At 43.9% G+C, this 15,263-nt stretch overlaps 6 protein-coding genes across 6 annotated transcripts; 4 read left to right on the top strand and 2 right to left on the bottom strand.

The window, feature by feature from the left end:
* The first annotated feature begins 230 nt into the window (after positions 1-230).
* On the top strand, positions 231-3,688 carry V1516DRAFT_689431 (Mad3/BUB1 homology region 1-domain-containing protein). The gene is made up of 2 exons (XM_066923810.1): positions 231-1,624; positions 1,674-3,688. The coding sequence occupies exons 1-2, from the start codon at positions 277-279 to the stop codon at positions 3,578-3,580; spliced, it is 3,255 nt and encodes a 1,084-aa protein (XP_066778778.1). The 5' UTR covers positions 231-276; the 3' UTR covers positions 3,581-3,688.
* A 336-nt stretch (positions 3,689-4,024) lies between these two features.
* V1516DRAFT_683948 (MCM2/3/5 family-domain-containing protein) lies at positions 4,025-7,079 on the top strand (the record flags this gene model as incomplete). Its single annotated transcript, XM_066923532.1, has 2 exons — positions 4,025-4,404; positions 4,454-7,079. 2 exons carry the CDS (start codon positions 4,025-4,027, stop codon positions 7,077-7,079), a joined length of 3,006 nt encoding a protein of 1,001 aa, XP_066778777.1.
* Positions 7,080-7,106: 27 nt separating this feature from the next.
* V1516DRAFT_670529 (uncharacterized protein) lies at positions 7,107-8,565 on the bottom strand. Its single transcript, XM_066921382.1, has one exon. It carries the CDS (start codon positions 8,470-8,472, stop codon positions 7,243-7,245), a length of 1,230 nt encoding a protein of 409 aa, XP_066778776.1. The 5' UTR covers positions 8,473-8,565; the 3' UTR covers positions 7,107-7,242.
* A 156-nt stretch (positions 8,566-8,721) lies between these two features.
* V1516DRAFT_670527 (uncharacterized protein) lies at positions 8,722-10,923 on the top strand. Its single transcript, XM_066921381.1, has one exon. It carries the CDS (start codon positions 8,989-8,991, stop codon positions 10,777-10,779), a length of 1,791 nt encoding a protein of 596 aa, XP_066778775.1. The 5' UTR covers positions 8,722-8,988; the 3' UTR covers positions 10,780-10,923.
* A 170-nt stretch (positions 10,924-11,093) lies between these two features.
* Positions 11,094-12,912, top strand: V1516DRAFT_647080 (uncharacterized protein; the record flags this gene model as incomplete). Its single annotated transcript, XM_066920201.1, has 5 exons — positions 11,094-11,553; positions 11,722-12,137; positions 12,255-12,472; positions 12,530-12,645; positions 12,706-12,912. The coding sequence occupies 5 exons, from the start codon at positions 11,094-11,096 to the stop codon at positions 12,756-12,758; spliced, it is 1,263 nt and encodes a 420-aa protein (XP_066778774.1). The 3' UTR covers positions 12,759-12,912.
* V1516DRAFT_647077 (Anp1-domain-containing protein) lies at positions 12,853-15,256 on the bottom strand. Its single transcript, XM_066920200.1, has 3 exons — positions 14,251-15,256; positions 14,078-14,203; positions 12,853-14,022 (listed from the first exon to the last, which is right to left on the bottom strand). Exons 1-3 carry the CDS (start codon positions 14,966-14,968, stop codon positions 13,250-13,252), a joined length of 1,617 nt encoding a protein of 538 aa, XP_066778773.1. The 5' UTR covers positions 14,969-15,256; the 3' UTR covers positions 12,853-13,249.
* Between the last annotated feature and the right edge of the window lie 7 nt (positions 15,257-15,263).

Genomic DNA, 15,263 nt, shown 5'->3' with positions numbered 1-15,263 from the left:
GTCAAATCAATCCTGACATACCAGCCATGATCGAAAGAAAACAAACGAAAATGATGGCAATCTTCATTCAGTTATCATCCCATAAATCTCAATGCATTTTTCTTTAAAATCTGGTGTAAAGAAATCAACTTCATGCGCTCACGTCTAGGTTGCTATAGCAACCCCTTGTTGATACTCAACCATTTTCGACGCTCTTCTCGCCGCACTTAACACAACACTGAAATCCTTCCATCTCGATGTAATGGATTCTTTTCATTCGCGAATTCGTTAGAAACCATGGATTCTCAGGTTATTTCGTTTGATTTATTTGAGCACCAAAAAGAGAACATCCAACCTTTGCCTGAGGGACGTTCCGCAGCTGCTTTGGCGAAAGCGTTCGCGTTTTCCTCGACCTCCGGCACGCGTGGAGCATCTTCTCCAGACCGCGAGCATTTTGAACAGCGAATTGCTGCATCAGAAAATGATGACGATTCAGATGATCCCTTAGAGATTTGGTTAGAATATTTAAAGTGGATTCATGAAACTTTTCCTCAGGGAGCATCCACAGAGTCGGGATTAATTTGTTTTTTGGAAAGATGTACTAGTCATTTTCAAACGACCGAGTTTTACGCTAATGATCCTCGCTATTTAAAAGTATGGCTGGAATATGCAAAGTATAATGATTCTCCTCGCGAAGTATTCAATTTCCTATTTCACAACAAAATCGGACTTCAGCTAGCAGCCTTATACGAAGAGTTCGCTGCCTTATTGGAGGCTTCAAACCGAAATGTTTCCGCCGATGAGATATACCGTATGGGAATTACACGAGCAGCTCGACCTTTGGAACGACTTAAACGAAGATATGGGGAGTTTCTGGAGCGCATGAGCTCGGCTTCTTTTAATCCAGACGAGCCTCGGTCTCCCATTCTTGGTGTTCTCCGTCCAGCTTTAGCGACAAAGGCCATAGGAGAAACGGGTGAGATTGCAGTTTCAAATACAAGTCAAGAGCAGCCAGAAGATTCGTTTGGTCGATCGCGCCAAAAAATTACGGTATTTTCAGATCCTGACGGCTCCATTGCAAACCCGATCGATCGCGCCGGTGGTTGGCAGACGATTGGCAGTATCAGCGAACGTCGCAAGGAAAACACAAGTGAGGTTTTACCAATACAAGGCCAAATGATGAAGATGCATTCTGGTTTAGTTTCATCTCAAGAAAAATTTAATGTTTTCAAGGAAGTTTCCGCAGCAAGCAACAGTTTCCACGTATCTTCTACACCGTCTCAGCCGATATTCAAGGTACCAAGTGTATCGACCAGCAGAGGCAAACGAGAGGAGCGATTCGTCGTAGATTTGAAAAGTATCTATCCAGACGAAGATTCAGAAGAGTACTCTTTTGAAGAACTTCGTGCTATGACACGAGGTTTGTTGAAAAACTTTTCAGCCAAAGGATCTAAAGAAATCAAATCAAAGGAAATATCTATGGAAAACAGTTCTGAGTCGATCTCAGTTCCGACCGCCAGGAATGTTTCAACAGACAAGATTATACCGTTTCGAGACAACACGTCAAGTAGTACGGTACCACTAAAGAGCACCAACGAGACTCCAGTTCGGATATCATCTTCTATTCAAACTCTTCCATTGAAAGGTACATTTCCTATGAATATCTTACGAAAATAGCCATATTAACTTTCTAGGTTCGCCGGAGCAACGTGTTCGTCCTGCATCTCCTACCATGACGATGCATACTCGTGCAGCCACAGAAGAAATATACAATTTGTTTAATCAACCACTAAAATGCGAAGCAGATATTCTAGAAGAACGGGAGGGAGTCTCAGACAGTAGTGAGGATGAAGACGAAAATGATGAGGAAGAAGAAGATGATGATGTGGATGTGTACCATGACGTGGATACTGTAAAGAATTCTGAAAACGATACCGGACTTGAAATTCAGCCAACGGATAGAAATTCAGAAGTTCATGCGCAAGTCAAATCTGAGGAACTAAATGAATTGTCCGACAGATTATGTCCCATACCAGCTACTCCGCATAACTCAGGACATTCTTTGGAGAGATATAGTGGAATGAATCTAATGACTCCGATTGTTGAGACTACAGAAGCTTTTTCAACAGTCTCTAGGTCTGTGAGACGAATGCAAATAACGGAAGGCAATAATTTTTCGGCGAGTAGTTCTCCATTTATTGAGCATCCTACACCACGACGTAACCATCAATCTGATTCAGTCCTTGATCGCCCGCTTTCAATGGAACCTCAAGTGCCAATTATTTCAGATCTTTTGGTGAATCCTATGGATGAAGGATTCCGCACAGCTATCATGAAGGCAGTTCAAGGACAGCTAAGCCGCTTTTATGGCTACCAGGATTGCAACTTAAGCGTCTTGGGAAAGTCCGAAGCTTTAAAGCGAAGTCTTAAACACAAGAAGAGTAATACTAAGACTGTGGATGAGTCTAGCATAATTGCTTTAAACAAAAAATCGTATCGTCTCGTGAAAGAACTAGGTGAAGGTGCTTTTGCACCAGTCTATCTTTTTGAATCATTTTCACGAGATGGTGAAACGGAGGATCCATTCAATTCTTCCATTGTGGCTATAAAACTGGAGACTCCTCCTTGCCCATGGGAGTTTTATGTTATCCGGACATTGGCGGCGAGATGGAATTGTAGTGAGAACATACTCTACAAACGAGCACAGAACTCCATTATAAGTGCAAAGGAACTGTATGCATTTTCGGATGCAAGCTGCTTGCTATTGGAGTATAACGACCAAGGAACTATACTGGATATTGTAAATCTAGTCAAAGCCGAAAATGTGAAAACGTCTTCCACGCCCTCTCTAGGACTCGATGAGTGTCTGGTGATGTTTTTTTCGATAGAGCTTCTACGGACAATTGAAGCTATGCATGAAGTTGATATATTACATGGAGACTTGAAGCCGGATAATTGCATGATCAGATTGTTTCGCAATCAGCCGATCGTCTCTATGGCTTCATTATCAGTGAACTCAACTGGACAGGTGAAATCCAAGGCCGGAAATGAAATTGAAGGACCATTCAATGCTGCTGGGGAACAAGGGTGGAGCTCAAAAGGTATCCAGCTGATAGATTTTGGAAGGGCGATTGATATGCGGAATTATAAGTCTGGAGTACAGTTTATTGCGGATTGGGAAACTGGTCAACAAGATTGCGCTGAAATGCGAGAGACTCGTCCTTGGACTTATCAAGTCGACTATCACGGTCTAGCAAGCATAATTCACATGATGCTATTTGGAAAGTACATTGAAACGGTGGTAGACACAATGTCAAACACACGTCTAAAGCGATATAAGCTGAGCCAGGGTTTTAAGCGCTATTGGCAACAGGATATTTGGAGAGATCTGTTCGAGCTACTTCTAAACTCTGCCGCTCGATCCAAGGATTTAAGCGCAGAGCAAGAACGGTCTGAATTACCGCTGACATCCAAGCTCAGAGATTGCCGAATACGGATGGAAAATTACTTGGAGGAACAAGGAGAGAAGGGAGGTGTTTCGTTGCGCAGTTCTCTACAAAAGCTTGAGAGTCTAGTGATGAGAGAGAGGAGAGCACACTAAAACTATTGCTTCTCATATCATAGCATCAGAATATTGTAGAATAGATTTTATCACGGTAATTGCTAAAAAGAATTACGTAGGAAATAGTAAAGAGGAAATGAAGTAGAATAAACTATAGAAATTAATCATAATTCCTAAATAGGTATTCTCATTTCGCGCGGGTTGCTCAGAACGCGTATTGGGAATCATTCTGAAAAATACGCAGGGGACGCGACGCGTTCGACGCGTTAGACGCGTTCAAGGAAGTTGTGTCAGTGGGAGGAGACACCTCCTTGGGAGAAAATCATCTATGTGCTCATCTCCCCTTGATCAGAATATACATTAGGATGTATTTTGAATTTTCATGTTGGACAATATATCAGATCTTATCAATCTTATTGCACTTATTTAGCTCATCAGTCATATTCTGCACTTCGCGTTTCTATTCGATCATAACTGCAACTCATGTCTTCTCCAGTGCCTCAGCCGAGCGCTCTTTCTTCACCTCCTGCGATTGCACCAGAAGGCTCTCCCAGTGTCGATGTTGAAGAATCAGCGATGCCCTCATCCCCTTTGTTTTATTCTTCGTCGTCTGGTCATCCAGACGTCTCGTCTCCTGCTCCTATGGATCCACGGACTCCTAGAGACGATATTGAACATTCTGGAGATGAACTGAGTCGTAGCACAGAGTCGACTCCACGAGCAGCAGGTTCGAGCCATCGGTCGAGAATAGATTTAATCTCATCACCTTTGCAATATTCTTCATCGTCACCGCGAACGAGGATCGGAAGGAGCAGTAGCATTGCTCGAACTGATATTCAGTCTGGCAATTTCCGTTCAGAGTTGTGAGTATTTTTCAGATTCTATATTGTTCATACTAATGATTTCGAAAAGATCTACCCATCTTCGCTCCTCATCTAGCACCCCCAGAGCACGCCGTCGGGGTGATATTCACTCGTCGGGCGTGCTGAGTCCACTCAATCGACGTGCTACGGCCACCATCACAAATCCTAGCGCACACACAGATAATCTTGGTTCTTCAGGCTCGAATTCTTTGAGCCAGGCTACTTTTTCTGCCAATTCCGATGGATTGCCTTCCGACGCGGGAGCAGTTCCATACCGTGTGGTCTGGGGTACGAATGTTTCGCTCGTCGAGAGTACTACTCAGTTCACCGGATTTCTTCAAGGATTTCGGAGAAAGTACAGAATGGTTCAGGACGGCCTCACAGTACGAACCGGTGAAGGCGAAGATAGAGTTTACTATGACATGCTACAAGATATGTATAAACTTGGAGTAACGAATTTGAATCTAGACATTCAGGACTTGCGGTCGTACCCTCCGGCTAGAGGATTGTATTACAATCTTCTCAAGTATCCGCAGGAATTGATTCCTGTTATGGATCAGGCTGTTCGTGACACTGTTATCGAGATGATGACTTCTACTTTGAATCTTTCTCAGGCAGAGATCGCAGAGCATGAGAGTCAAGTGGTCTACAAAGTTCGTCCGTTTGGACTAGCAAGCTCTCCAACAGATATCAGCAGGGATCAGCTTTCTGTTTCTGATAATGGAGATGGTCGTATTAAAGGACTTCGAGAATTGAATCCTGGCGATATAGACAAACTTGTCGCAGTGAAAGGTCTCATTCTTCGGAGTACGCCAATCATTCCCGACATGAAAGCGGCATTCTATAAATGCAATGTATGTTCTCATGTTGTTATAGTTGACATTGATCGTGGTGTAGTCAATGAGCCAACTCAATGTCCACGACCGGCCTGTTTATCCAAACATTCACTTCAACTTGTTCATAATCGTTGCGAATATGCTGATAAGCAAGTGATCAAACTGCAGGAAACTCCGGATGTGGTTCCAGATGGCCAAACTCCACACTCTGTCGCGCTGTGTGTATATGACGAATTGGTCGATGCGTGCAAGGCGGGAGACCGAGTCGAGATTACGGGGATCTTCCGATCAATTCCTGTCCGAGTGAATCCTGCTCAGCGAAAGATTAAAAGCTTATTCAAGACCTTCGTTGATGTTTTACATATTCAAAAGATTGATAAGCGTCGTCTAGGGCTTGATATGTCTACACTTACTGCAGAAGGCGAATTTTTGGAGCAAGTTACCGCTTCAGGTAGCATGGCTGCAGGTTCACAGCGCATGACACCAACACAAGAAGTCGATGATAAACGGAAGATCACGGCTGAAGATGTAGAAAAGATAAAGGAGACTTCGAAGCGGCCGGATATCTACGAATTGCTCTCACGATCTTTGGCGCCTTCGATATATGAGATGGATGATGTTAAAAAAGGTATCTTATTACAGCTATTCGGAGGCGCTAACAAGACGTTTGAGAAGAGTGGATCACCTCGATTCAGAGGAGATATTAATGTGCTTCTCTGTGGAGATCCTTCTACGTCGAAATCACAGCTGCTACAATATGTTCACAAAATCTCTCCACGTGGCGTTTACACATCAGGAAAAGGTAGTTCTGCCGTGGGATTAACTGCGTATGTGACACGGGATCCTGATACTAAGCAGCTTGTGCTGGAGTCTGGAGCCCTTGTGTTGTCTGATGGAGGAACATGTTGCATTGATGAATTTGACAAAATGAGCGACGCAACTCGGTCCGTTTTACATGAAGTTATGGAGCAGCAAACGGTTTCTATAGCCAAGGCTGGAATCATCACGACATTGAATGCACGAACATCAATTCTCGCATCTGCAAATCCAATTGGTTCAAGGTATGATCCTAATCTACCGGTAACACAAAACATTGATCTTCCTCCAACGCTTCTGTCGAGATTTGATCTAGTTTATTTGATTCTGGATAAAGTAGACGAGTCTGCCGATAGGAGGCTTGCAAGGCATCTAGCCGGACTGTATTTGGAAGATACGCCCGAGACAGGATCGCCAGCTGAGCTTCTTCCGGTGGAGTTTCTGACGATGTATATATCATATGCTAGAGAGAATATATCGCCTATAATCACTGAAGAGGCAAAAGAGATTCTAGTCAATGCGTATGTTGAGCTTCGAAAGTTAGGAGAAGATGTGCGAGCAGCGGAGCGCCGAGTGACAGCGACTACTCGACAGTTGGAGAGCATGATTCGTCTCGCAGAGGCACATGCGCGCATGCGGTTATCACTCGAAGTACAAGAGAAGGATGTTTTAGAGGCTGTTAGACTAATTCGGTCAGCTATTAAGGACTATGCTACAGACCCAGTTACTGGCCGTATCGATATGGATTTGATTCAGACCGGTACTTCAGCAGCGCAGCGTCGTATGCGGACAGATCTTCGACGTGAAGTGCTGAGTGTTCTGGAAGAGCTTTTATCAGGATCTGCTGCTGCTATGGGAGGTGTGCGGTATCTTGATTTGTTGAGGCATATGAATGATCAGTCGTCTATTCATATTGAGAACCTTGAATTTGGTGATGCTATCAGAGGTCTTGAACAAGAAGGACTAGTTAGTGTTGCAGGGGAAGGTGTACGAAGAATGATTCGAAGAGTAGGCAGAGCTTAGATATCTGGTTATTCTTTCGCGATAAACTGAAAATTAATACGATTTCTTTATTATATAATAAAATTTTGCAACTAAAGATATCCAGATAAGCCAAAACAGGAAGTTCCACCTAGCGCCAAAAATAATTTTTTTATTTACAGTCCTCAACTTAAATACAAGCAGATCAATTAAACAATTTCGATCGATATTTTTTTTTCAATATAGAAAAAGGACGTGGTTTCTTATTGCCACCAGGATCTGCATATAGTTCCGTCGACAGATTTGAGTCGGAAGGAGGAGATGGGTCTACGAGTCGAAGACCAGAGTTTGTTAGAACGTAGTACGGATCAGACGCGGACGAAGAGAGATGCGATTTGCTATTGAACTTGGGTGACGTGGGCGAATAGCTCTCAGAGGTAAATCTTGTTCTAGATGAATCTGGTACTTGAGAATGTGGAGACAATGGAGATTGAGGAGAATGCAGAGAACCGGAAGTTGTTGGTTGAGATTTAGACTTCAAAGTAGGAAAATGGATCCGGTCATGGACTTTTCGGTTCGTTCCTGTAACAGAAAACGAAGGGGTTATCGGTTTATTCGACGGTGTAGTGTTAAGAGAGAATGACGAATTGGACGACGATGACGTCGTATCTGAGGAGCCTCCTGACAATCCCGGCCGAGTAGACGGAGAGAAGGAAAGCTGCGGAGACCAATAAAACGAAAGAGGATGGTCTTTGATCCATTTAGAAGGAGCTATTAGAGTCGTCGACGACAATACAGGATCTTCAATCAGAACTAAGGCTGATCGTTCGGGATCGAAATCTGTTGCGGGAGGTTGCAGGAGTTGCGGAGTTGATGAAAAAGATGATCCAAAGTTCACGTCCCGAAACTGTATTTTGTTATTTTTTCTGGTTATTGACGTCGGACGGAACGATGAGGGTCTGCAGTTTATCAAAACAGAGTCGTCCGAGTGTGCATACGGGTCAGATAATTGAAGTGCGGAAGCCAGAGCATTCAGCTCCTCAAGAACAGGCTCCGGCGAATTATTATCGGTAATTCGTGTTATATTATTCTTCCCATCTCGTGAAATATCGGGTAGCACCGGAAGATCTGGTCCAGGAACAGGCAGCGAAATGCATTCATTGAAAGCCGCCAATGGCAGAGGCTCGTGTATCTGTGTATCGAATTCACCGGCAAAACTGGAACGTGCCAAGGAAAGTTCCGGCAGCGGCAGACAAGGCACTGAGTCAGCTGTCGCAGGTGGAAATAGTCGAAAAAATATTTTGAGAAACAAATCTGGGTTGGATATTGGAATATTCGGGATCTCGTATATCGAGAGCGAAGGGCAGCTGTCCGCCTCCAAGTTCAAGTTCGGGCACGAGAGCTCCAAGATAGAAGGGAGCAGACCTGCAGACATGATATAACACTAAATAAAAGACTCTTGGCGCATGACATAAATTGCTAGCTTTTCTAGGCAAAAGCAACTTAGGAAACAAACTAAAATGTTTTATATTCACTGAAAGCAGTGAGGGCAAAACCTGACGATATATCCAGTCCCGAGACAATGCGGCTCCTGCGGCGGAGTTGGCTCGGTTTTTCTCGGACGATGGTGCAACGTGGGCATTGTGAAGAGATCGGTGGGCACATGGTTTCTTAATTGATTAAGAATAGATCTGGCTCAATACATGTAGCGTTACCATCTCAATAATGTCCTACGTATCGCTCCTCCACTGATCGATTCTGGTTCTGCTGGATTGTCGCTAGAACTATAGTGCGGCGTATTATTGACCGGTTACCGCATTAGGAAAAACAGATCAAGCCTGGGCAGCTTTCTCATGTAAATATGGACGGATTGATAATTTCAATGTTCAATTTTCTTTTATTGTAGCCAAGAACAGTATCCCCATATTTATTCAACACAGATTCTGCGCCCATGCATCTGAAAGCCCACTGTATTGTACACAACGATAGTCAGTCAAATGAGTTGGATGTGTCTGAGTTGAAGAAAGTTCCAGCTGCATCTGACAATATATCGACAGCGGACACATCTAAAGATTACTACACGGATTCGTCAATTTCCGCCACTTCAGTGTCCTCGTCGTTCCAGAGTATGGAATCGCCGGGAATTTTACGAGGCCGTTCTGTTCAGCCTCAACCGCTCAGTTCTTCGTCCGGGTCTCCTCGAAAAACCAAACCGCGCATTTCCTTCTTCCCTCCTCATTCAGAGGTAGTTCGTGCGCGTATCCCAACCCCACTCAATAAAGGCCGGCAAGTTCAAGCTGACGATTTCCGAGCCGGACAGGCGATAAGACGGCCTAAAGAGACTACGACTTCAGTCGAAGAAAACGGAAGAGAATTTCAACCGATTCCAAAAATTCCCAAAACTGCATTTCGAAGACGATTTTTCAGAAAGCAGACTAGTGGCCAGCCTCTTCCCTCGCAGCTTCCTAGTCTGACATTTTCGTCATCTTCGTTGCATTTGCCAAATACCATTCGTCGTCGGTTGTTGATTAATAGATCAACTTCATCAGTTGAGTCACGAGCGGTCGAATCTGACTATTCCAACGTATCTGATAAACTAAGATTTGGAACTACCAATAACCTGAATCCTGAGAATCCTGGCCCGGCGGCTGCATCTGCAACTGACCTTACAAATACCATTACTCGCAGCAAGATTACCGGTAAATCAAAATTCAAAAGTGCCAGCAAACAATTCAGAATCCAACCGCCGACGTCCATCTGTATATTTTCCACAGACTGCGACTCAGCGCCAGAAATTAGTTCAGCAAGGGACTTAGATAGCTCAACGGACCAGTTTGATACAGATGAGGCAATTGAGCGATTAGCAAAATTTATGCAAAACTCAATTGCCGAGTTAAATGCAAAGGAAGCTGCTGCATCTCAAACAAATAATGGTAGTCCTGATTGCCCTGGAACGCGTGGATCAAAGGGACGGACGTCCCGAAAATCGTCTCAAGCGGAACAGGAGGCAATACCTGGTGTATCACTATGGCGTCGATTATCAAAACCCAATTCAGGAGCACAAGTAGGCCCACTTCCATCAGCTTCGAAGCAAAGTCAATACGAAGTTAATGTCCCTACCCGAGCACTCTCCTGTTTGAAAAATGCACCTGGCCAAGAGCCGACGGGGGATTATGTTACTATTCCTGACGCTCGACGAGTTGGTCGGATTGATTCGCCTGAAGCGTCAAAGCCTTGTCAAAAACGACAGCCGGGTCGATTTCTGGGGATTTTTTCCAGTCTATCACGTAGAAGATCAAGCACTATGGTCCAGTCGGCCAGTGATCCTAATCGACATCACTACTCTCTAGATCGATTTGTTTCTCGCATGCGACATTATCGTCAGACTATTTTGACTCGAGTTACTCGTCATACTGAAACTCAAAATCTACTCAATCTTCAAAGGCCAAATACTCGGCAGTCTTCGGTTACTAGTAATAGTGTCCATCTACTGGAAAAAAAGCTGAAAGACAACGGATCAGACAAGGGAAACAGTTCTCGTCAAGTTCATCAACCACTAGTTATCGATACAACACGATTGAGTAGCGTTGAACTGGAGCTACTGTCTTCCGGAACGCAGACCACCTTTGCTCCTTCGCCCTTGAGGCCTGATTCTCTTCCTAAAGCAGTCCAGACTCCGAAGTCGAGCCAATCTGGTCCAACGAAAGTGAAAGAAACGTTCTCGCCGGCTACTAGCTCATAGGCACTCGGCTGTTTTCTTTGACCAATGCATATTTTTATACAGCAATTACACTCATTATAGCTCACACCATTAAAATGTATTATTTAGTTCACTTTAAGAGTAATCAGAAATATTGATTATTAATATATTACTAAGAAAAGTCCACGATCTACAATGTCCCGACTCAAGGTCTAAGAGGTAAATTTGCTGTAATTTCTAGATTCTAAGTCGATTCTATATTGCATTTTCGAATTGATTCAATCTTCGAGGTCTCAAATTTACTAGTTCTTTGCGCTTCTGGAGAAGGAAGCGTGGTTATTTTGATTCCTCGGATCATGGTCGGAAACTCGCTCAAACGTTCGGGGGTTAACAGTGGTCCCCGGCCGAAGCGCCAGGCAACGAACCATCATCATCAGCAGCAGCAACACTCCAGTCGAGGCCGAAGTCAGACAACTAATTCTACTAGTCGGAACGGAACATCTGTGATAAGCAATGAGCAGAGAACTAAATCTAAATCGGTGAAGAGCCAGTTCAATACCGAGACTGTACAATTGCCGGAATCGGCGATCCGTTTGAGATTTTTAGTCTCTGAGCGTGAGGCCCTGCGATTAGTCGAATCTAAGCGTGAAAGTATTTCGGCTCTTGGTAAAGATGTACAAATGGAGTTTAGCTTAAATGATTCTGTCAGAGGTGCTGCTGAAAGAGTGTTTACGGTCGCAGGAGCAGTTGAAAGCTTGTCGGCGGTTTCCAAGTCACTTGTTTCGATTCTTACTGACGCTCCGTCCGAGATGAACGGTAATGATTCAAAATCCGACATGAAAGGAAACTTGAACGAGTCCGATGAAGTACAAGCAGAATCCAGAATCAAGACCCAGAGGGAGACTCAGAACGAGACTCAACAGGAGCTTGTGACGGAGATCCAGAACAATGACAGCGAAAATCAAGCCAAACAAAATCACCCAGATATTCACATCGAGGACATCCAATATTCATTAAGACTGTTATTACCCAATTCGATTACTCGATTATTCACTGGACCTGACGGACTATCTCTTAAGGACAGCATTACTGCCTCTGGAGTCAAGATATTGACAAGCGAGTCGTTATTGCCGTTGTCTAGCGAGCGTTCGGTGCTGTTGTCTGGAGGAGTCGATAAAATTTCTTCCGCTCTCGTTGTTTTAGCTGAGACTGTCTTCCAGAACTCGGATCGCGTCTCAGGGAAGAAAGTCCGTTTTTATCATCCGTTATCTGTTGCAGGTGTCTTTGCGCATCCGAACCATTGGCAGTTGTCTGTCGAAAAGGGAGTTCAAACACCGTTCAATCCTTACGGAGTTGCACCTTCCGGATATTCTGCAGCCGATTATTCTGCAGCTACTGGGGTACCGCTTCCAACTTCTTCCACAAGCACAGATTCTACTGCTTCTGCAGCTGGAATCGTCACATCGCCTTCTATGGTATCTGGTACTTCTATGATCACCAGTGCGACTTCCGCGCAGGTCCCCGCACAGTCATCGTCAATGCCAACACAAAGCATCCATATATCCTCTGATGGAAGTCAATCCACAACAGCCAGAACGCCATATGCTGTCGTACCAAGTGTTCAGCCTATCAAATCCGCAGCTCAGCCAGCCCAACAATCTGTTCTTCCCGGCCAGCCGCGTACCCAGCTAATATACATTCCAAACGACATGGTCGGAGCTATTATTGGAAAAGGGTATGTATTTTCGTATTATTTCGTGGACTGTTATTGATGAATTTCGTTATTTGATAGCGGTGTGAAAATCAATGAAATCAGACAACTTTCAGGCTCACAAATTAAAATCAATGAACCTCAAGAAGGTTCGAATGAACGTCTTGTCACTATATCAGGGACACATGAAAGTAATCGTAAGTATATTCCATCATTGAAAAATACATTCATCTTGCTTCCCTTACTAACACGACTAGAAATGGCGCTGTATCTGCTATATTCTCGATTAGATACCGAAAAGCATCGATAGTAATTCGACAGTACTCCAATTGTTCCTTATTCGGCAATGTAGATCTAAAGAATGTATTCTAATCATAAAATTGATTTTCTTTACTTGTCGAAAAGTTCAAATCAAATCTAATTTCATAATAATCATATATAAATATAAATAAAATATAACCAGAGCAAACAAAAGTAAATGCAAAAACAAAAAAAATAGTGTTCAAAAACAAAAATTAGTCGGAGAAAGGGATACACCGGAGAAGTTAACAATGATGAACGAACAAACATAATCGGATTAAATATGCGGGAATGTAATGCGGACTCGGGCTCAGATGTGAAATATATGAAGTTGTGGTAATAGAGGTGAGAACGGGTTGGATTGAAAACGAGCCAAACCAACAGCAGCGAAATAATGATACATAGGTGATCGAATCTTGATCAAGGAAAGGGAATGAGAAGATAATGTGGAAACGGCATGGAACAAAAAAGATAAATTCACAAGCGCTTTTATGATTTAGCTTATTCATCTTTTTTAATCTTAACTCCGTTACCATCTTTGGAAAATAGACCTCCGCTTCCGCTCTTTAATCGTTTAGCAGCTGCTGCTTCCCGCATTAGAGCATCTTGCTCTTCTTTCATTTTCTGTTCAGTCTCGATTCGCGACTTTTCCATATCTGCTGCAACCTGTTTAGCCGCCCTCAACTGGGCAGCCGTGACAGAATCCAGAAAATATTCCGGACTGTCGTACATCTCCAGTAAAGAAGAACTGGAGTCTTTGGGTGCGCTGTCTAAGGGGGATTGTCGTCCTGGACCTGTTGGTCCCTTATGATCAGCCCCTGCTTTGGTACTGCCACTCTTCTCCAATGTATTATCAACTTGGCCCTCTTGCTTGCTATCTCCACTGTTTTCTTGTTCCTGCTGTTGCTGTGATTTCTCTTGAGAAGTCTTATCTTGACTATCTTTCTCTTCCTCTTCTTTCCGTATCCGGTCTTGTATAGCATGAGCCATGTGCTGCATATCTTCAATACTAGGCTCGTAAATATGCCAAATTACATAATGCGGTAGACCAATAACCGAAAACCCCATGCGTTTACACATCTTTCCAAATCCCTCAGTTTCGGCGTGCTTCTCAAATGAAAAGGCAGGAAAATGGGCACCTGACCGAAAAACGCTCGCCTTGGCTAAAATGGATACTCCCCCAACTCCATCAATTTCCATTTCGTAGTCTGGATCACCGTAGGGATCGCGAAGATAGGCTAAATGCGGGCGCCAAGTAGCGATTTCTTGATATCCTATACTAAAATCAGTTGTCGGCTCAACTTAAACAAACCCAATTAATTCACTGACCTTCAACAATGACAGCATCTTCTTCCAGTGTCTGAGCAAGCTGAAGTGCAGTTTCGCTCTCTTGCCATGAATTTAAATCATAGGGTTGCTCACCACCTAACCAGTCTGGCAATGGCCTCCAAATATCTTCAGCTCATTAGTATTTCTGTATAAAATAAACTCAGAATTCTTACTAGGAACTATAACGTCCTTATTATGTCGCATAAGATCTTCTATTAACGTCGGTGGAGCGATCTCAACATCGACATCTCTCCAGTAAACCCAGGAGTGCTCGGGCCGAAGAGCAGCCGTTAAGAGCCAGTTGCGGGCGCGAGCCATTAATTTTCGCCGAGGTCCCTGGGCTTCAAAGCCGTGGCGATCAGAGAAGCCTTGGCCGACCACTTGACCAAAATCTTTTTCAAAGATGTCGATGCGACCGAAACGCATGTACGGGTCTTGGTCGGATTGAAGACGCTCCAGAAGAGAGCTCAAAAGCAACAGAGTTTCATCCTTGGAATCAGAAACAAGATACGCCATATCTATGAGAGAATGAGGATAAGTAAGATTGCGTAGATGAGAAAAGAAAAGAGGCAAGTGGGGAGCAGCATCGCGCAGAGGGATAAGCATGAGCACACGTTCCTGACGTTCCCATCCACGTCCAGAGCCATGAGAGGCAGCAAGATCATAGTGGTGTACGGTAGTGATTAGCGGATCATCACGGAAGATAGTCGAGCCCAGCGAAGCACCGGCGATAGCCGAGATCGTAGGGAAAAAAAAGATGAAGATGACAGCAAGAATCGAGCTCGCCAGAAGAAGAACACGTCGATTCGGTAGACGAGAACGGGGTTTCTGTCGAAACCGGTGGGGCGAAATGCTGAAGGTCTGATGATGAGACAAAGGTAACCCATTCATGTTTCAGGTCGTACGAGGTCTAGATGAGTGCAAAAAAATGGAGGAAACTGTTTCGTCCAAGTTCGATGGTGAAGATGGCGAACAGGAGGGAGATTTGTTTAAATATAGCGTCAACAAGCACGGCTTTTTTTCTCTAGCACATTGACAATATAGAGAAACTTGACCAACGAACGCAAACGGAAACAAGGTCCGGACGATGCAAACTGCACGAAGTGATATCGGAAACGACAAAACAAAAAATTAAGCGTAAAAAACGAAGGAAGTTTAACTAAAAGGTACAAAAACAAGTAGACAC

This window comes from Lipomyces oligophaga (genome assembly GCF_038497815.1).
Source record: "Lipomyces oligophaga strain CBS 7107 unplaced genomic scaffold V1516scaffold_2, whole genome shotgun sequence".
NCBI classification, from domain to species: Eukaryota; Fungi; Ascomycota; class Lipomycetes; order Lipomycetales; family Lipomycetaceae; genus Lipomyces; species [Lipomyces] oligophaga.
This window is presented reverse-complemented; position numbering and strand designations above follow the sequence as displayed.

Excerpts from the sequence above, each read along its gene's own strand:
- V1516DRAFT_689431 (XM_066923810.1), top strand. The coding sequence starts at position 277 with ATGGATTCTCAGGTTATTTCGTTTGATTTATTTGAGCACCAAAAAGAG. Across the intron at positions 1,625-1,673 it reads TCAAACTCTTCCATTGAAAG|GTTCGCCGGAGCAACGTGTT; the intron begins GTACATTTCCTA and ends TTAACTTTCTAG.
- V1516DRAFT_670529 (XM_066921382.1), bottom strand. The coding sequence starts at position 8,472 with ATGTCTGCAGGTCTGCTCCCTTCTATCTTGGAGCTCTCGTGCCCGAAC.
- V1516DRAFT_670527 (XM_066921381.1), top strand. The coding sequence starts at position 8,989 with ATGCATCTGAAAGCCCACTGTATTGTACACAACGATAGTCAGTCAAAT.
- V1516DRAFT_647077 (XM_066920200.1), bottom strand. The coding sequence starts at position 14,968 with ATGAATGGGTTACCTTTGTCTCATCATCAGACCTTCAGCATTTCGCCC. Across the intron at positions 14,204-14,250 it reads TAAGGACGTTATAGTTCCTA|ATATTTGGAGGCCATTGCCA; the intron begins GTAAGAATTCTG and ends AATGAGCTGAAG. Across the intron at positions 14,023-14,077 it reads AGATGCTGTCATTGTTGAAG|GATATCAAGAAATCGCTACT; the intron begins GTCAGTGAATTA and ends ATTTTAGTATAG.